Raw genomic sequence first — 21,875 nt, forward strand, 5'->3', positions numbered from 1 at the left:
AACCAAGCCGCCGCGCCACATTTCGAATGGGGCTCCGAACGCGAGAATGCTCGCATAAGTGAGATATCGACGCATGTTAAGGAAGTCCAAGCGAGTGATCGAATATGCGAAGACCCCATGCCGCGGCGCCTTCGAGAGCTGAGGCGTAGCCTTGAGAAGGCATGACCCATCAGTTATGAACACTATTTCTACTAGAGACGCATTTTGGAGTTCAAATATGTCCTAGGCAGCTGAAGTGATAAGCATCAATTGAAGATTAACTTTACCTCCTTTCAAGTGCTGACTGCAGAAGTGCATAAAAGGAATCGTACGATAGTCTTCGTGGCACTTGGGCTTGCTCCATGGCATCATTTGTCTGCACGTGTGCTCTTAGTTGTATATCGCAAGTAAACGGAATCGAACTTAACGTGGAAGATATAAACCGTCGTTTACGTGATCACGTCTGGATGCGCGATTGCATCACTGCTAAAACAAGGCTTTTTCTGTGTTTCTGCCTTTATGACTTTTCATCCAACGCTTCGGTGTGCGTGCCTGCGCACCTGCATGACTAACAGTATTTGCCAGCACACAAAGAAACGCAATTGCCACATACACATAGAATCGACGTTGTGATCCTATAGATTAGTTTTCATATCCGATTCGATAGCACACAGCAAGTGCACTCATTCGCGTGGAACCGGAGAAACGTGCGCCCCAATTCTTTGGGATAGCTACCCTATACGACCAGCTCTACATGGAATACACTCCATTGCAAGCGCAAAATAGCTGGTAATGTTCTTAGATGTATTTTGACGTATGATACCAGCAAGCTCCTGGAATAAGAAACCCTTAACACATCGACTGATTTCATTCAGCTACCTTATTTGTTGATTCGCATGAAATATTTTTCTGTTCGTAGAAACTCTCCAATGTTGGTAAGCGTTCTTGACATACAGCGACTACAGCATCGACATGGGGATCGCAGTAATGATGAGGTCGTAAACATGCTACACATCAGTTTTCATTCTAGCTCTCTTGTTGGAACAGCCGGGATTTCTATGCTCTCAATATAACGGGCATAGTATGTTGCAGGTCTGCCATGTACTAATACACGTGACACATTGCCACGTAGGCAGCTGCTTTTATTAAACAGAGACCTTGTAACAAAGAAACCAAGATGAAGCTGATGTAGCACCCAGGCGGAACAATCAAACACGCATAACCGTTTCAGGGACAGGCAAGGCAAGTCAAGACAATACAAAAAGAATGAACTGTATTTTGTAACCTGCAAAAGCATTTCTCTTTTATGTCTCATTAGTGTGAATATAGTTGTGCTCGATATCAAGAAGACAAATCACCATCTCTGAGGACTGAAGGGACTCAAGTCCTGCCAGCGACCTGTGCTAGGATTTGCTTGAACATCGCAAGTAGGATGTTTTCGTTCATTGACGATCGAGAAAAGAAATTAAAATTGCTAGCGCACCTTTGCAATCACGTTCTTTTTCTCGTGTTCTGTAGCTCCCGTATATCAAATTATGCTCTTTTATTCCTTGGAATGGCATGAGCATGGATTGCCCAAATAGATTTTTCTTCGGAGTTCCTGGCGCTCATTGGAAGTAATTCTGACAATTTATGTTGGAGTAAGAACCTCTCGGTGAACTATAGTATTCATATTGTCTCTGAGCAGTAGGCTATATTCCCTTACTACCACTTTCAGCGATTTCTATCCTGAGCGTTATGAAAGCGCGTGGCGGATTAACCTATATATTCTGTTTACCTGTACCCAGCTGGAAATTTCTATGCACGAATGGGAGGTATTGTGCCTCGCTGTAAAACTTTTCCAGTACACGTCACACCTTCTTCGCCTTGGCACACTGCGATTGCGCATCGATACTTCACGAAATTTAATAAACCCGCCAGAGAAAGGAGGGACCCGCCGGAGCGAAAGGAAAACGGTGTCCGGGGAGGAATCGCAACAAAGTATCATTGGCACGACAAATAAAACACGACCTGCTGAGACAAAACGGAAGCCATGCAGGCCGAGCGTATATCAGCTCTTCGAAACAGACACCAAACACGCGCAGCAGAGAAGGAGCAACAAAGTGAACAAACAGGGAGGAAAAAAAAATATGTCCCGGGTGGTCCACCAGCGTTGTTCCGGAGAGCGAGCTATCTCGCTCATCTCTCTACGACCAGTGAGTGTGTCTGTTAGTTCGTACTCCACAGGAAATGCCAGCGGGGAAGTAAGTAGAGGAGGATGGGGGAATAAAATAACAAGCACAATGCCAAGCGTTCTAGGGGCGAGAAAGGCGTCGAAATCCCAGCGGCAACCGCGAGGGCTCTCGCATCGGCATCGTTTTGAACCCGCGTGGCGGAGGATTTCGTTTTCATGAAGGCAGGAGAGCGACCTTTCCGAAACACTATCTTTCTAGGATGCCAACCCGCATATGCCTTCAGAATAACTTAACGCTCGCCGGTAGCCAGCCGCGAGGACCAACAGTGGAGGAAAGAAGATCCCTCGCTACATTCTCACTGCCGGCCCTCGCTGGGTGGATCCAGATTACCCCCATTGATATCGGGGGAGGGCCATAATCAATTGGGACCTGGATCGAAGCCGTATATATAAGCGGACGTCGGGGAGGGACGCTGTCACTCTATTGTGCGACCGCGGTTTGGTCAGACCGAGTAATAACAAACAGCTGAAGCAGCGTCGAAGCACAGCGGCAAAAGATGCTCGCCAAGGTGAGTCCCCAGTGGCACGGCGCCAACACCCGGATACTCGACGGCGATTCCCCCCGGATTATCGACAACGCGCGCACACTGTCGGAGCATCGTCGGCGTGGATTCTTCTTCCGGAAATTGGTTCTGCAGGCCTAGTTCTGCGTGCGACGATCCCAAACGTCCTGGTAGCAGGGAAACAAACGCTGAAGACCGCCCGCTTCGGTGTATACCTGGGGAGTCACCTCATAATCGTCCGCTCTCAAAAGCCACCCGCACCGTGAACAGCCTTTACCCTTTGTATTCCAGTAACGTTGGTTGGAATCCAAGAGGACTAACGAAATTGTGTCTGTTAATTAATTAAGATTAATATTGCTTATTGTTTTATAGGACGACATTGGTAATGACAAGAAAGCGATTGCAGGGATCTGCGCTTTAAAGGCGCCCTTTGTTAGCCTTGTGACACAACCGCATCTTTATGGAATCCCCGAGCCAGAGTAACTAGATCGGTCCGGAAAGTTTTAGAGGCTGTGCTCAACATCGCGCGACACCTCTTGCAACGCAACAAAGATTTGTGCGTGGATTTGAGGGGAGACCTGACCTATTGAAAATATTTGTACAGCGGCACGCACCTAATAGGGCTATATTATATATTCATGTGGGTACTTTCTTTAAGCTTCGTTTTCGATTAAAATTCTTAACCAGGCTTTTAGCACACTCGCAGCAGCACACTCTCTCGCCAGCAGCTTGACGCATAGTATTGTGCAGGAAGGGAAATGACATTTCATGGGTAGTAAGTTCACGTCCACACTGCTACTCACAATGGTCGCCTCAATCTTGCGTGCCTTGACCCCGTGATGTTTGTGTCTCTCTGTCCACCTCGACAAGTGCGAGGAGAAATAGTTGAGTAATAACTATGACTAGGACAAAAGGTTTCGCGAGGGAGGTTGTTGCTACGTTTAAACCGAAAATATGTCTTGAGACAAGACAGTATTCTTGGGTTCCCGGTATTGTGGACAACATATGCTCCCCTTAAGCGCTTACTTTCTCAATAATGTGGACCTGATGATGCACGAAAAAAATTTCCCCCAGCTCAAACTGAATTTCGTCTTCGTGACTTTTCACATTGTCCTAAAAACACGTCCCAACTTTAACTGTATGCTAGAACACAACAGCGCACACCACGCTTTCAAAACTAGAAGAAACTGGCAATCTAATAATTCTCGCATTATTTGAAATTAACGCATTCCAAGATACCTCTGTGTGTGCATGATTACCTTTCGAAGAAAGAATGTCAACCCAAGCCGCCTCACCGTTGTGTGTGTTTCTCTTTTCTTGCAGCTCATTTTCCTGGCCGTCATCGCCTGCGCCATGTCTCAAGTGCTGGTCTACCCAGGCGGCGGCGGCGGCGGCTACGTTGAGGTAACCACATTGCTGGCGGCTCGCTAAACACCTTGCCACCAGAACAATGCAGTCACGGTTTCCAGTATAACCCCGTAAAGTAACCGACGGTGAAACCGTTCCGCACGTGTTACGAGGTGCCGAGAAACAGCACAGAATAAAGAAGTGAGGCTCGGACTACCTAGGGATATACTGCCGATGCCAGGGTATTGAACGGTTTCTGAAAGTATTCTCTAGCCACTGCGTGAGGAGGCATGGGGCGACCTGCCCGACTCCAAGAGTGCGAGAAACATTGCACCGCCATAAAACGTGTAACGACCCACCGCAGTTGCGGAACGGGACGGCAGCGCGGGCTTAGAACAATGGACTTCAACGACGAAAGATGCAGAGAGTGAAACCGGTTAGCGTTACGCACCCAAGCGAATTCCTTTAAACTTTTAGTCGCGTTAAACGGCACGAAATACGGGCACTCCCAGCTCGAGCTCTCGCCTATCGCATTCCTGCGTGACTATGAGGTCCGGTAGGTCTTGCATATTTGAAGAAACGGCGACTACGCATGTACGAGTGCAATACTTGCGGGGATAGACTGGCGCAAGAGTTGTTGCACTGCACATAGACTGGCTTGCGCACAGAAAGTCATCCTTCTAAGACATGATGAAATACCATCAATGCAGCACTCATCAATGTAGCACGCTGACGTCATAAGCCGCGGGGCTTATGACGTCAACCTAATACGCAGGCTCACTGGTTCTGGCGTGTGCGCATCCACCTTTGAGGGGTAAATGCCGCTGCCTTCAAAACGTTGTACCCGACTATAGATTTGCGTGCAGGCTGATCTGTTTCTTAACCTGAGAACATAATCACTAACGAAATACTTCGGTCTGTCATTGTAGTCTTTGCAACCTACGCAGTTATCTGTCAAACCAGATGGGGCCGTGAATTAATACAGCAGCAATGGGGTTTATTTGCGCAGTCTGTGCTCTGGGCGGCTATTATGCCTGGGAACACGTATACCACAGATAATTGATTGAACCCAGACGCTACTATTCGTCATGGACAATAACTTCTGTATAACTTCCCATCTTAATTTCGAGAGAGTCAAACAGCTGTAATCCTTACACTAGTTCGTTGATTTTGGGCACACCGTGCAGAAGAGGCGCTCGCTCGGAGGTTGAGTCTCGCATTTTTGCGGCGTCATGCTAAATACAATGTCCGCTTAACGTTACGCCAACGCATCCACTTCGTCTTATTCCTCTGTGAAGACGCGTAGGAGTGCCGCAGAGGAGTCAGGAAAACACGCGTGGTGCGCCCCATAAAGACAAACGAGTGAAAATTATCTTCGTGCCAGGGTTTATCACACCGTAGGTCGAGTAACAAACGCCTTCATTTGTGCAAATGAAGAAGTAGGAGCAAGCGCGACACTTCCGTAAATTCGGCTTAGTTTTGTCGATGGGAATGTTTCTGGCAATACTCATCCATCTTTTTCCAGGCAACGCGTTTTAGGGCATGCAAGAAAAGCGTCAATGGGAAGCCCACTGTCCTAATTCAATATATTACGCAGTCGTATCTTTCAAAATCGTTAAACCAGAACGAGGGAACAGCAACTGGAACATACCTTTCTTTATGCTCAGTAGTGTAGATTTTTCATGAAGTATACGGTGGCTACCGAACGTAAATTTCATGCCCCGAGGGGTACGGTGCTAAACTAAGCATACAATAGGTAAATTGTTATAAGTTTCATATAAAATTCATCATGATATCTTTATAAAGAGGGATGAGTTGTATTTCGAGCCTGCTGCATCGCACGAGGGATTAAAAAATGCTTCTCAGTTTTCACGCTTCATATATTTCATCTTTTATTTGCCAACTATTTACTATTACCGAATATAAAAACTAAGGTAAAGCTGTCGCCCTTCTTGTTTCGTATTGACACGAAATTTTCCCTTAAAAAATAAAAAAACCTGCCGAGTCCTCGGTATGTTAATTCAACAATCACTCAATTCTTGCAAAGGAACTCGAAAATCCACTTAGGTTTCACAAAAAATCGTGTAATAAAATTCTCACTCTAATGTCACGTTTAATCACATAATGGCATCGTAGGCAGGTACGCTTTATGTGACACCACAAAGCGTCAGTTTCTGCTTCGGTCTATTTCCCGGGCTGACTCAAGCCCAAATACCACTTTGGAGACACTGCACTGCGCAGTACACCTTGAACGCTTCTTTCATCCGTTACGACATCACAGAAAAACGAAAAAAAGGAACTCAGTACATTCTCTGCTTTCTTGTACTTAGCTATTTCATGATGCGGAAATCCTCGGTACTGTTACGGTGTTTCATTAGCGATCCATGAATAGGCCCTCCTAGTTCATTCCGTTTTCGCTCGTGCCGCAACAGTCGTGTGCCCGTACTTTATTTTTGTAACGAAGGACTTCTTCTTTCGTGCAAGGCGCCATCGTCTTCGTAGCTCTACAAGGAAGCCTTTCTTTTTACTCAAGACTTGAGGAAAGATAATGCGCAGACACGTTACAGTTAATATGTGACGCTTGAGGGCATGAAAAGAAAAAGCAACACTACGCCTGCCTCTTGTACCGGTCTGGCTCACTGCACTGGCATATTCGGTACGCAAAAAATAAATAAATAAATAAAATTGTAGTGTGAGACGTAAGAGCCCATTTCTCGTTTCGTGCCCAACTCAGAGTTATTCCGTCGAGGATGTTTTCATTGGCCCTTAGGTAAATAAAATAAAAAACATTATTTTTGAGGTTTTACGCTCCGAAACGGCGGTATGATTATGAAGCACGCCATAATGCGGGACTCTGGAGTAATTTTGATCATCGGGTATTCTTTAACGTACACTTAAATATATGCACATATATGTGTTTTCTTTTTCTTTTTTTTTCATTTTTGCCCCCATCGAAATGCGGCGCTATGCCCTGGATTTAAACTCCCGTGCTTGAGCTGAGCAGCGCGGCACCTCAGCAACTAAGTTATCACGTTGGGCATATATCAGAATCTTTCGATGCTAAAAACGCCATATTTACTGAGTGCCGCGGCGTAAACTTGAGTGACCATCATCCTATAGTAGAGCGATCTTAGTGGCAGCACCTGTTCCTCTCAGAAACATTTCCCTGCAAACTCTCTCTCGGGAGTTTCTAAGCGACCCGTAAGTATAGAGATTTATTGTAGACTGCAGCCTTCTCTAGACCTTTGTCTTCGGATGCAATCGGCATGGCAACTTTCCTCTTTCTAGCATTGTTCAGGAATGGACCCAAGGCAGGTGATTGCCGCGACCACTGAAACGCGCGTATAACATCAAACTTTCGCAAAATTAAATTTTTGCCGCTCTCCGTATACATACGTGTCGCTTTTAAATGTTGTCCTAGAGAGAGCCTTTATTCTACTACCACGAAATTCAACGAAGACATCACAGAAAGTGTTCTACTTTTACATTTCTTTTGCACAGGGGGTATAACACATTCATATGGTTCAGATACATTCACATTCTCCCTATGTGCGTGTGTAGGCCATGAAATTCGTTTTTAGCCCCTTGAAAGCAGTGTTCAGCTAGTGGATGTTACCTTTTGCTCTGCATTCCGTATGGCGGAGTCTGTTAGCACATAGGCACTGTGATAATACCGTTCCCTCTGTTCATTGAGTTAATGGAAATTATTGTCAAAGTGCATGATGTGTATACGACGACTGATGGCAGTGAAGATGTTATATCTGTGTTTGACGCATCAAGGCACATAAAACGAATATGGTGTGTCATGATTATACTGTCATGACCTGTGGTTAACGATAAATAAAGAAAAAGAAAATGGGTGTGTAGCCCAGTGATTAAGGCACTTCCCTTTGGACCATTAGAAATTTAATTTGTGTTACCCACTTATCTTTTTAGGACGGGGATAGTCTCACGGGACAGAGGGAAGGATGGAAGGGCCGACAGTTTTCTCGTTGTGTCGGCATTTAAATAATTACGTATTTTATTATTCCACGCAATATTTATACATTTCTACTGCAGTCTTACTTAGCTCTAAACTAATCACAATCTCTGATGGCGTCAGAAAGAATCAGATTGCGGATACGTTGTGAACTAGTTGTGATACATATCTACAGCACTGTGGTCAAGTATTATGGCCATTTGCTGCAACCAATTTGCCACACTGAAAGTAAGAATGCAACTCATAATACTTGCATGATAAAAGTATCAGAGGTAAAATTCGCTGATTGAATGTGAGGCACGAGTGCTTTCTGCTCATGATTTTTCGACAAATAGCATGAAAAATAAGGTGGGGGTAAAGGTTATCTGCTTAAAAATTATTACGCCACATCACTGCAACGAAAGAGAAGCTTTTTTCTCGCAGGTTTGCTTGTTCTTTAAAACGGTCGGAACCTCAGTTTGTTGGCAGGGCTTCATGTTGTGAAAACAGCGTGCACAACGGAACGGTGTCTGTCTTCTATGACTCTTAGCTTGTGTGATTTTCTGTCTTAACACACAAGGTCGCCGCGAAATACAAACCTAACATCAGCCATGAATGATTATGTCATGTGCACAAGCACAGTGACGTTCAGTTTATGGAGTCAGGGCGACAACTTCTGGCGAATGCGTAATTTGTGCGTCGTGTGCAGCCTACCTACGTTTTCCTAAAGCAAGCCTGAGTCTTCTTGAGACATTTGTTCGCAGTGAACACCTATGTCTGCAATATAAGCTGACCTAATATTTAGTGACAGTAATTTCGCTATACAAAAGTGGTTGCAACGAGCGCCGAGTGCACAGCTCCCGCCAATAAGCGTAGGTTCCGATGTTAGCCGAGCACTTTCTTTCTCCACGCTCTTCCTCTTCATATGTTGGGTAACCGATTGTACAAAATCTGGCAACAAAATTGTCTTTCCTTCCTTCCCTTTCTCTAGCTTTCTGGTGTTACTCGCTAGAATTGCCGTCTACGCAGTCTGGTTAACCTTCCCACCTTTCCTTCCTTCCTTCCTTCCTTCCTTCCTTCCTTCCTTCCTTCCTTCCTTCCTTCTATCTATCTATCTATCTATCTATCTATCTATCTATCTATCTATCTATCTATCTATCTATCTATCTATCTATCTATCTATCTATCTATCTATCTATCTATCTATCTATCTATCTATCTATCTATCTATCTATCTATCTATCTATCTATGTTCTGTTACTTTCTACGAATCGCACGCCATGTATGCGCGCATATTCAAGCGCACTCTTACACAAAAAAATGTGATTGTTTTGTTCTGCCTCCGTTTTTCCCGAAACCCTCTCACAGGCACCGCAGCCCTACCACTTCAGCTACGACAGCGTGAACCCGGTGGAGGGCGCCCACCATTACCACGAGGAGACCAGCGACGCCACCAACTCGCGTACGGGCTCGTACGGCTACACGGACGCCAACGGCATCACGCGTCGAGTCGATTACGTCGCCGACGCCGGAGGATTCCGCGCCACCGTTACCACGAACGAGCCCGGAACAGCAGCCAGTGCCCCCGCAGACGTGCACTTCAACTCACCCTACTCCCACTAAACTAGGTTCTGGCAGCACACTTTAGAAGCACTCATATTGTCCATAGCCCACTTACATTACACGGGGCGTGTTACCATTCCAAACCCCTGCGGCCTTATCCTGCCTTCTGCTTGATGTGTCAGTACGTATATAGAAAGCTTCGCTGTATTACCATTCCACACGGATCTCAAAACGATGCAGCTTCACTTGCGTCGTTTGTAACAAAATTTTTGAACAAAAACAATTTTAGTTTTTTTACATCTGCAGATAAATGCGTTCTTCATTTAAGGTCTTATCTTTCAATCAAGGTAAAAATTTGGCGCCGTAGATAAAACTATCCTGCGCAAACTTCTGGCAGACCCAAAGTACTATTGGAAAATGTATGCCAAACTTTTATTTACCATATCATGCTCAAAATGCTTCAATTTTTACGAAACTGGAGCCCCAGTGAATCATCCAGTGTGCAGGCACATAATACAGTCGAAGTAGTAACACTATTCTGAACATGAAGTATCACAGTATTCCTTCCAAGAGATCGATATACTAGGATTATACTAAGACATAAAATTTCCCAGTATTTCACCAATACAAACACTGCCAAACACGAAAATGCTACACTGCCACTACCGATGACAAGCTTTCGCGTAAATATTTCACTTGGTAGTTGTAAGCCATGTAAATACTTAATCATTGCTTAAAACACAGATGCTATTTCCAGATGACATATTGTACGAAACATTCCGGCACCTAATGCATCCATCCTTTTCTGCAGAATCATTCATAACTAATTTCTTTATCAAGCATTCTTGCAGCTTTTATTACGGGTACCAATAGGCGAGCCTTCTTCATATTAAAAAAAATGCAAAAGATTACCTTTACGAACATTAATTGAAGCTTCGTAATTGTGCTTCAAGGTTCAACTGCGTGTGCTAGACGGGCCGTGGCGAAAAGACGGGCGCCGAAATAAAAAAGAACATTATACAAAATGCGTAATATGCACAAAAACGCAAAAACAAAACAAGCGCATTTTTATGTATTCGTATTATTGTGACATTGTGTAGTGTTGTCCATGTTTGTAAAGCACGTGACGCGTTGGTGTATTTATTTGTCATCTATCTTCATCTGCTTGGTATGTGTGCGCGTTCGTTATCGCTTGTGTGTTCCTATTCATATGCACGCAGCTTGAGTTTATTGCTAAAGAGGAAAGAGTTTGCATAACGCCACTTGGGTTATACATGTGCGAGCGTAGGGTGCATTCTATACATTCTTATTCCTATTCATTACACCCGTGCTTATTTAATTAAAATTACATCACCAGGCCAACAAGTACAGCAACACGTAGCTTTATGCTTGTGTCTGTCCATGTTCACAATGCCACTCCCCTGCATGCCACCACGTCGTTTTCGTGTCAAGGATTGGCAGGGATTTTTTTTTGTGCCTTGTATGTGTTGTAATGTTGTTCTTGCGTCTAAATTTACATTTCGCTGAACATATAACGTCTTTAGAGGCTAAGCGTTTTGACTCCGTGACTAATGTTGCAACGTGCGTAATGTTTAATCAAAAGGAGTAACAAGTATTGACGCATTAAATGTGATTATATATTGAAAATTTTTGCGGAATTATAGCGTTTTCGAAACAGCTCATTGCCTGCTTCTTCACCGGGAACTCTTATAGCGATCGTTCGCATTGTTTGTGGGAATGCTTTCAGTGTATCTTACTGTCTTTTTGTCTCGTCCCTTGTTTAAGTGTTCTTCGTCGTGTACAAAAAACAATAAAAAAACAAAGCGCTGGATTTATAAACACACACACAAACACTCCTGGCTCGTCATTGTGATGGCTTTCCTTCATCGCATTGAAGAATACCAGCACAGCTTTACACCGTTGCAATTTTTTATGAATATTAAGTGCGCGTTGACCTCTGGACATAGTAGCGCATAATGTAGGCGAGAATTACCGAGATTTCCTAGATGGTGTGCGAGCGTAGAACGAGCACTCGCGTGTTAGCTGCGTATGCTACGCTCTTTGCTTAGATATGAATACACATCAGCATTATCTGCGCGATCATGTGTCCAGAAAGTCGGTGTGAGACTCGTCGTCGTATCGCTGATCTCGTTGCTTCGCGATGATATTAGCACATCCTGGCGTCGACGCGCGCGATTTTATTAAAAGTTGCTACGGTGTACTCCATTTCAAAACAGCCCATGAAGTTCTACGTGCAGTGCAAGGGCTTATCGTCAACGTTCGGCACTAAATTTATGGAATTCATATGTAAAAATGGACTCAAGCATCGCCTTAATTTGTTAGTTCTTCAATAAATTTATTCACTTGCTGAGCAAGCACAATCAAGTGTGCTAACGAAGGTAACATATTCTGCCTGAATTTGTGCTAAGTTCGGTTTTTACACTGGTCACCAGTTTAACAACGACTGAATTCACAAAGATTCTCCGTGGCACTGGTGGGATTGTGTGTCTAGCACCAGAACATCTCCTTGCCTTTCCCTCATTTTCTTATCTCTCTCTTTTTATAGCACCAGAATTTGATATAGTTGTTCCTCACAATAAATTCTAGCCTAAGGGACTTTCTTATTTTTGCGTGAATACGCCCCGATGTTTAGATCGTTTGTAGTTTTTGTTACTGACTGCTTGGTGGTTGTTATATGGCGTTGTTTGCGTGCACATGCCTAATTCGGGGGGCAAAGCTGCGCAAATGGCTGCACAAATTCACTAATCGAAAAAAGTCACAGTTTCGCCGCAAGGGCGAAGCAATGAATGCGATAGCAAGGAACTAATGCTATACGAAGTGAGGCTCGCCAATGGATACTCTCAGTTTGAACAGCGCTTCTGTTGCAAGGCGGCCGAAGGCGGCCGCCTTGCAACAGGCGGCCGAAGCAGCGAAGGCGGCCGAAGCAGCGAAGGAAACTAGCGTGCTTCAAGTGTCGACCTGTGACACTTGATAGTTCGCGCTCATCTTCTGTTTGTTCGTTTAGCGGCGTCCCTGAGCTCGAGTGACATTCGTACGCGCCGTAACATGAGCGCGTACATCACGGTGAAAGGGTGAAACATTCCTCTACCCCTCGCCACGAGAAAACCGCGCGAGCAGACGGCGGAAGGGCAAGCTTCTCCCATGCGCAAATATAAGAAGAAGCGAGCGAGCTCGCCGACGACTTTTAAATGCGCCCGTGGGGCTCCTAGCGCCACCTCGCTGGTATTGAAGAAACGCTTATTATCGCCTGCTGTCTCTGAGTCCGTCCAGCGCTAAATGGTGTGTATATAACGCTCGCCGTTAGCTACGTGGAGGATCGGCGTTTCGTGGCGTAGTGGATAGCGCCGCTCGCTGCGGAACAAGAGGTCCCTGGTTCGATTCCGCGCTTCGGAAGCATTTTTCTGAGTAATTTTTCTGTGGGGACTTTATAGATATATACATACTTATACATATACGGTGCATGACGGCGACGGCGACGGCAAAATCCAGCCGAGACTGTCCATATAATTGCTATCGCAATAAAACAGTATTAGCGAATCGCCACGTGAGCGCACATCGCTTCCGCAAACTGTTTAGGAGAACCAAGGTATGTAAGTAGCCAGCCGATGTAGCCTGACATTAGCGATTAGAACTTAACTGTAACAAACTGAAGTCAGCAGCCACTTCGCTGCGTAACCGTTGTCTGAAATGCTGCATCCCTCGTGACATTGTTGCATAATTGCGTACTTTCATGTCGCGCTGTTCGAGCTGCATTGGATGAATGACGCAAACGCAAATGCTAACTACAGTCGAACCCCGCAATAACGAGGTTGGCGGGGAAACGGGAAATTTTCGTTATGGCGAGAACTTTATTATCGCGAAATAACACAATACAAGTAAGGAAATGACCACAAAACCAAAGTTTATTACCAAAAGTCTGTTAGCTTGGCCTTTGCCATGCAGCAAACGCATACATATTTCTTCGCTGCGTAGCAAGTGGTCCATTGCGACATCATCGTTGTGAGTTGCGAAGAACGTCCGAATCGTGTCGACCACGTCGTGGGTTGGGAGGCTTCTACGCGTGGCTTACGCCCTGGTTCACTATCACTATCACTATCACATCTTCATCGGCGCAAATAAATACATCGACACCGATGCTGTCAGGAACCTCGCTGCCGAGAGTAGAAAGCGTTGACCATGCGTCGAAGCAAGCTGCCAATCATTTTTTCCCCCGCTGCAGTAGCTGCACACCACGCGGTTCGAACTGCGACACGCAGCACTTCGCGAAAAAGCAGCACCGCACCAACTGCGCACAGCACACGATGCATCACTATAATAGAAATTGTTTGGGTTTAACGTCCCGACACCACGATATGATTATGAGAGACGCCGTAGTGGAGGGCTCTGGAAATTTTGACCACCTGGGGTTCTTTAACGTGCACCTAAATCAAAGCACATGGGCCTCAAGCATTTTCGCCTCCATCGAAAATGCGGCCGCTGCGGCCGGGATTCGATCCCGCGACCTTAGGGTCAGCAGTCGAATACCATAACCACTAGACCCCCGTGGCGAGTTACGATGCATCGCTGCATGTACACGAGGCGTAGTCACGTGCCAGTAACAACCCTATGTCGATGCGACGGCACATAAAAAAAGTAAAAATTAAACAACATGGCGGCAATGACGACTTCCGGCGCCGGCGAGTACTTACGACAGCGTGCCGATTTTGTAAACAAAGATGGCGGCGCCCACGCATGCCTGATGTGGTTACTTTTTTGTGCAACTTAAGCGTACAGCGGAGACAGTTCAGAGAATTTTGCTCTCCGCTGACCTTGCGCGAGTATGTTACGTGCGGGAAACGTTGCGTCAATATTCGTTATTGTGGGATTGCAGTTCAGCAACGTTTCGTATTTGAGCGATATGCAATGCATTGAATCCTATGGGCGTTCGCCTGGCACAAGCAAATATTTCGTAGTCGCGGGAATTTTGTTGTTGAGGGATTTCGTTATTGCGGGGTTCGACTGTACATGCTACGTTGTCGCCTACGTTTCCCGTGAGCTTTGAATTGTAATGATCATGCAATTTATTTTATAGTCAATATAGCTACCCCACTCACAATAGTTCGAATTCCAGTGGCCAGCCACAGGTGCTGCCCTTAATCGTTCAGTTGTAGTAGAAGTAGCTTCTTAAAGTGATTACTCCCTGATGTACCTGCAACATGCAGGCACGCGAGTTTTTATCTTCTCCCGCTTAGAATTTCATTTCCACTGAGAAACAAATGCCATAACGGGTAGCACGTCATCACAAGTGGCTATATGTCTCACTGCCGTAGCCAGAGTGGGATTGGGGGGGGGGGGGGTTAAACCTCTCACCCCCCGAAATTTTTCAATTTTTCATGTGTATATATGCACACACACATAAAAACGCATGCACAAAGATACAGGAAGTATGGTTGAATCCCACCCCCCCCCCCCCCTGCTCTAAATCGTTTATGCTCATCAGTTTCATAGATCTCCAGGTTCCCAATAACTTCAACAGCGTAGGTGCCGCAGTGATCGGACTTCGAAGTTTGTTTACATGAGTGCCGCCAACTCCCGCTTGCCAAAACAAGGTTGCTCTTGCTTATCGAGCAGCTTTACGTAGCGTGAAGCCAAAAGCCCCAAGCTGGTACTCTGAGCATACAGTATAGTTTGATGCCGTACAGGCTCGCGCGCTCTTATTAGTATTCCGCTTTCGTTCACTGTCCTTGGCGCGTATCCGCGAAACTTTATCGGTGTTCGAAGATCTTCAATTCTTTACCAACTTTTGTTGTGGTGCGTGCAAGAGAGATGACACATTCGATTAGACAATGCATGTTATTTTAAAAACGTCACTAATGTGCGTTTAGGGGACTTTAACGAGGCGTTCTGACAAGAACACAATGCACAGTCGAGCACTTGTCACTATTTGACTTGGACAATCTACAGCGCTTCCCACAGTGAGGTTACGAAAGATCACCTGCGCGTTACGCCACTTGAAGCTTCGTATTTTCCTAAACTAAGAATGCTTCCAATTTAGAACAGGTCTGCCACGCTTCTTTATATTTGTGAAAGCCGACGTCAAGGAGTCGGTTGACCACACGCTGTGCGCCTTGACGTTGATAGTCTGGCACGCCGCCAGAGAAGATCTAAAAAAAGGACGCCGAGTTCTATAAGGACATGCTGTCCATGGATTTATATATATAGTGTAACTACGTATGCGCGCGCTCGACCAACCAACTATAATTAGCCCGCCAGCCTATAGGCTTCCACCAGAAATTCGGCGCTTTTGATTTCCGGCGTAGTGGTTGAGCACAAAAGTCCGTTTCTCCTTGTTAAGCGGTCCAACGTCCGACCACAAACATGCTTTCGTTTCGCCTTCAAGCCAACTCAATCATAGCAGTGAACAGCGTACGGGGCATGCCTGTTAGGTCCCGCAAGCGGGTTCGCTCCGTTTTCCTTTCAACGAGCGCTCCTTCGGGCCCTCTTTAATCATTCAAGTGTCTACTCGAGGCCTGGAACAACGTCGCCCGTCCCTCCACGACCCGTCACACGTATGACGAGCGCCGAAATAACCTTGGCTCGCCTCCGCACGGCTTGGAGTATACAGCAGCTGCCGCTGCAGTATACGGCAGCGGCGGCCGTCGCCCAAAAAGCGTCCCGAGCATCGTACCCACAAAAGCGCACTGAGCGCGTTACGCTGACACACATTTCGCCCGTGCAGGGGACTGTCAGTCAAGCGAGCGCCAGATGACGTCCCGCACTGGATCCATATTCAACTTCTTTAAACTTACGGACAGCCGGAACGACCTGCGCGGGCTGTGCGTACGCAGCACCGCGAATGACGCCCATCGAAGCGTAGTCGTCTGCATGTCCTTGCGCGCTACGTTGACTACACGACGCTCTGCACGCACAATAGTCCGAACGCTCAGCGGCAATCAGCAGCATCAAAAAGCTGCCACTGCCCTGTGTATGACCGACTGGACGCGAGCCACCTTCTCGCGCCTGTCCATGCATAAGCTGCGACACAAAGGTCGTTGCTGACTGATGTAAACTCTAACCTCCCACCGCCTCTTACACAAACTACGCACCTTCACTAGCGTGAAGGAAAGGGAAATCTCTCACGCGGGGAGGGTGAGAAATACCTCACTTGTCTTTCCATGGAGAGAAGACAAGATTAACAAACACACAGAAAAAATAAGAGACAGCCGTCGTCAACCACGTCGTCCTCATCATCTTCTTTTACTCCTTTCACTCTCCAGTAACTTTTCTTTTCGTTCTCTCTCTTATTATTTTCTTGCATTCTTTCATTGAACGCCCCGCGTTCTTCATGACTCTGCGGTCTCCCCTGTCTCTTTCGATACTTACTTGTTTTTCTTAACAACTGCCCACGCTGTGCGGTGCCGACGAAGGAGAGGGTGCTGGGTTTCCGGCGATTCGCTTTGCGGCCGGCGGAAGGCGGGGACGGACGATCCGGAGACGCGAAACGCGTGACCTCGGAATTGGGACAATGGACGCACCGCGGGCCGCACGCCCGGGGGTATAAGAAGGCCCCGCCACCGGCAACATGTCGTCAGTCGCCACTGCAGCTCGCTATCCGTCCCTCACCGTCAGCCACAGGGCTTACTAATCTCCTTCCGCAGGAATAATGATCGCTCAGGTAAGTCCGCAGCGCACACACCTCGCTGCTTCGGACGCTCAGCGAGCAGGTTGCGGTCTCCCGCCAACGCTACGAGCTCGCTCAGATTCTGAGGACTATAGGAAAGGGAAAAGGGTAATCAGCCTACTCGTAGCAAAGTAAAGCTACAAATAAATCCATAACGATTCCTCAGAAAGAAATTCGTTCTTGTCAGGGATTCAAACCCAATACCAATGCCTTTATGAGGTGGTAAGGCGGTGGTCCTTTCCGCCCCATAAACACATTGGTCTTGGGTTCGGATCCCGTGCCAGGACGAACTGTTCGTCAACTAAGAAGCTTTTGTTTCTGATAAATTCATATGAACTATTCAAAAAAGAGTTTGGGTAGGAGCGACGGTAATCAGTAGCCTGAATGGGGAATAGGTATAAAAGAAGGGAGCGTCTGCGATGGCGGCGAGTACCGACGGTCGCAAGAGCGTTGTCATTCGCCTAACTTGTCACAGTCACTTACAAACCTATTAGTTCAGATAACTTGCGCATATATTTTGCATTGAGGCCTATTATAAAGTTAATTACAGAGATATACTTCATTCTCGCCTCTTTGAGTTTCTCTCTTCCAGGGAAGAGCGAAAGACGAATGGCGTTGCAGGTTGAAGAAACAGTAAATATTACTGACTGTTTTAGAGCTTCATGTCAGGGCATTATAGCTCTTACCGCACTGTTCAGTGCTTCACTAAGCTACATACACAGAACAGTTCATCGCACTTTTTAACCACTACCTTTGCCTTAGCGTCGATGAGTTTCTGAATTAGATGAAAGCTGCTAAAACCAAGTTTTTTGTACACCTGAGATATCGCTTTCGCCTGTATATTCCTATTGTCTAGGAGGTGCTACACAGTATTCGAATATCCGTGATAAATAGTTCACATTCTTATCGCGCTGCAGTGAACGAGGTCTCAGGTTCGGTCCCGGTTCGGTGGGAGAATTTCAATGCGGGTTGTTTCAAAGAATGCTCGTCATCCATTCACTGGGCGCACGTTAATTAACCCCAAGCAGACAAAATAACTTGGATTTCTTACGAATAATGTTAGACTGTGAGGTTTAGAGAGGTTAAGCCAGCAATATATTTGATTTTCTTGGCACATTGCATGCGGATTAGAGGACTGGTGTGACTTGCTTTAACTACATCATGGAGCAAACTGCTTGATTCTTGCAACAGGGGGCGCTGCGACGTTGCAAAGAATCACTGTACCTATATATGGCGGCATTCGCAAAAATCTGCAAGACCTTTAGTTTGCTTCCAACGCGATAAAATGTCTATATCAACAATCCGAAAGCTGGTGATAGCGCTAAAGCTGTTCGTGCTTCTATTTCACACAAAATGTGTTGCTTTCAAGCGAGCATCGCCCACTACACTGTAGGGGATAAAGAACAAAATGTATCCCGTTCTCTTGCATAGGATGCTTTCTTCAATGAAACCGTGACATGAAACTTCGATTGCCACTCTTTGTCATAATTGAGAAAACTATGCAAATGGCCATATCTTTTGAGTATGCAGTGAAGTGAAGGATTATATATTAAACTCAATGGTTTAACATGTCCGGGAACAGTAAGATAGCACTATGGCGCTCGACTGCTGACCTGAAGGTCGCGGGATCGAATCCCGGCAGCGGTGGCTGCATTTCCGATGGAGACGAAAATGTTTGAGAGGCCCGTGTACTTAGATTTATGCGCACGTCAACGAATTCCAGGTGGTCGAAATTTCCGAAGCCCTCCACTACGGCGTCTCGCATAATCATATCGTGGTTTTGGGACGTTAAACCCCAGATATTATTATTAGTAGTAAAAGGGTACAACCAGCGCTAGAAAAGAAAGATAACCGCTTTCCCTATTGGGGGCGCGGAATAGCAAATGCCGTATCGATCAATGCTCTCTAATGTCTAAACTTGTAAGAAGAATCTATGACGTAACATGTGATTGTCTTTACAGGTGACCTTCGCCATCCTGGTGGGATACGCTTCGTGTTTGGCCACACACTACGGTGCCGGCGCAGGCCACTATGGCGGTGGTGCATTCGGCTACAGTGGAGGCCTTATAGCTGCTCCTGCTGTCATCAAAGCCGTCGCTGCCGAACCTGTCTACGTGAGTGAACCATTTTTCTGTACAGTGTCTGAACAAGTCACTGTCTGTACAGTGTCTGTACAAGTCACTGTCTGAAACTGTTACCAGAAAGATGACTGAGCTACCACTGACATGTCGTGTCACCGAGTTTTGCAAGAGCTTTGCTAAAGTTGCGGGGTGATGTCCTGTATAAATAAAAAAGTGTTGGCGTAAAATTGACTGCCCCTCATAACGGCTGCAATGTTTAAGTGCGCCATACGCTCAATACAATGATGGAAGGCATCTTCCCTTAAATTCGGCCCCTTTGAAACATGCCTTTATTGTCTGCCATTGCGATCCTGTCAGAGTTGAAGCGCGTGCCAGTAGACAGTAAACAAAACTTTTCAGCGGATATACCATCATCATCGATGCCATTCGCCAACTCTCCCACTGCTCAACTTTAGTTCACTGTAGCTCAATAACAGTGAAGTCCAACGATATGTTAACTGAGCAAGCGGCGACAGGCGGGCTAGCTGTTACATTACTCAAACGTGGAAAAAAGAGCGCGAACACATAACGTAGGAAAGTGACACGAGGACGGGCGCTGTTCAACAGCACAAAAATGGCTAGCTATTTCACTAAGCAGAAACAGCCATATTCTTTACTTCCACTTTGTTCCACCGCACATTGATCATTTCCTTGCGTGAGTGTCAACACTCCCTACTACGAGCACTGCCTTCGCTGCCCTCAAGCGTGCGCCAGTTTATCAGGCAGCGAATAATGCCTAACAATATTTTCGAACGGTTCACTAAAATGATGTGGCTCTTGTGAGTAAAGCACCTCTTTTCTGCGCTCATCTCTGCAGCCCCCGCAGCCGTATGAGTTCGGCTACGACACCGTGGACGAGTTTGGCACCAGGCTTACTCGCCAGGAGAGCAGTGACTCGGCCAACCAGAAGAAGGGCTCGTACGGCTACACCGACGCTAACGGCATCTACCGCCAAGTGAACTACGTTGCCGATGCTGGAGGCTTCCGCGCCACCATCTCCACGAATGAGCCCGGCACCGCCCCCGGCGAGACTGGCGGAGCCGTGTTCGATGCCAAGCCCGTCGCCGTGGTCGACAAGCACCACGTCAAGGCGGCGGCCGCCATCCTGGCTCCCACCTACGCCGTTCATCCGGGATACTACGGCAAATATTGAGCGCCGATCCTACACTGAGTAGCCGTGGAGCACGTGGGATGCAGTCATTCTGGCTTGTCCAGTACAGAGTATGTGAAGAAGAAGGTGATCTTATAACTGACCAGATTTCCCATCGGCGCGATGAAGCTTGTTTTCGATAGCAATGGTTTGATTACTCAACGGTAGAAATGCTCAATGCTGCCACGATCTAGACAAGGTTTTAGCTGTGGTGCGCCTAAACGTGAAAACCTGCGCCTGTCTGCCAAGATGCGAAAAGTACAGTGTGTCACACTTTAGTGAGGACAAAGAGCAGTACTTGCTCCGTAGCGTACCTCATCTACAGCAGTGACATATACGTCCCTTGTCTGCAAACTGTTTTGTGTCGTTCAAAACATAGAAGGGGAAAACAGAAAGATGGCGACCTTGCCCAGTCGTGAGACACGCAGACTCCTGAAGGAAGTGGTTTACACTACCCGGAGCTACGGTATGGAGTGATAAAATCGACAGTAACCCGTGCGTCACCGCGACTTCACGACTTCAGAAACGACCTCGGCAGAAATATTTCAGTTCCTACGTAACACAGACGCGGACAGCGGGCTTCGGTGGTGAGGGGGCGAAGGCGGTCCTAGCGTCTCCCGTGAAGCAAAATTTCTTTCTCGATGTTTTCATCTGTCCCCGTTCACTGTAACGTACTTAATGTGGCTATTGTTCCTGTACTTCTTCCGCTGCCTTTATCGCTTCAACCATCTCGCGCTCAATGCTTCTTTGGGTCCTTATGCCGCTTTGTAGGACTCAAAATGCTTAGGCAACGTGTCATCGTGCGACGTTTTGTCATAGTGTCCATTTCTTTGTGTTCAAGCGAAGGGGGGAACACTGTGTTTTGCTTGCGTGATTTTGTCTGTGATGGTTGTGCGTCGAGGATGTTAGACTCGCTGAACAAGGTGTTTCGGGCCACAGGAAGCCAGATCTCTCTGTTCATTTTGAGTCGTCGGGGTTTCTCATTTGGCTTTCGAAAGGTGTCTCTAACTGTGCGTGGATATGCTACGTGTTGTCCTTTGTGTTGTCTCTGCTTGTAAAATGTGTTGTACTGTCTATCGCCTATTTATTTATTACGCAATAAACATCATAGTATTATTTAAGCATATACTTGTGTTCCCTGCTTTTTTAAACAATAGACGGTCTATTATATTGGCGGTGTAAGATCTGGTATCTAAGACAGCTGGTCTCTGCCAGGTTAAAATCTCAGTTTTAAGTGCTGCACCGCGTCAGATTTCGTACATATAGGCGAAATGATGTTAACCATAAAGACCGGTGCATTGCAGCTACGTTTCACTGCATTGTACAATAGCTAATGACCAC

At 46.4% G+C, this 21,875-nt stretch overlaps 2 protein-coding genes across 2 annotated transcripts; both read left to right on the forward strand.

Moving 5' to 3' along the window:
* Window positions 1-2,629: 2,629 nt before the first annotated feature.
* Window positions 2,630-9,671, forward strand: LOC119387604 (cuticle protein 10.9). Its single transcript, XM_049413580.1, has 3 exons — window positions 2,630-2,721; window positions 4,039-4,113; window positions 9,389-9,671. The coding sequence occupies exons 1-3, from the start codon at window positions 2,710-2,712 to the stop codon at window positions 9,641-9,643; spliced, it is 342 nt and encodes a 113-aa protein (XP_049269537.1). The 5' UTR covers window positions 2,630-2,709; the 3' UTR covers window positions 9,644-9,671.
* A 7,488-nt stretch (window positions 9,672-17,159) lies between these two features.
* On the forward strand, window positions 17,160-20,540 carry LOC119387603 (cuticle protein 10.9). The gene is made up of 3 exons (XM_037655041.2): window positions 17,160-17,258; window positions 19,226-19,378; window positions 20,202-20,540. The coding sequence occupies exons 1-3, from the start codon at window positions 17,247-17,249 to the stop codon at window positions 20,535-20,537; spliced, it is 501 nt and encodes a 166-aa protein (XP_037510969.1). The 5' UTR covers window positions 17,160-17,246; the 3' UTR covers window positions 20,538-20,540.
* Window positions 20,541-21,875: the final 1,335 nt, after the last annotated feature.

The sequence above is a fragment of the Rhipicephalus sanguineus genome, chromosome 3, assembly GCF_013339695.2.
Source record: "Rhipicephalus sanguineus isolate Rsan-2018 chromosome 3, BIME_Rsan_1.4, whole genome shotgun sequence".
Classification (NCBI taxonomy): Eukaryota; Metazoa; Arthropoda; class Arachnida; order Ixodida; family Ixodidae; genus Rhipicephalus; species Rhipicephalus sanguineus.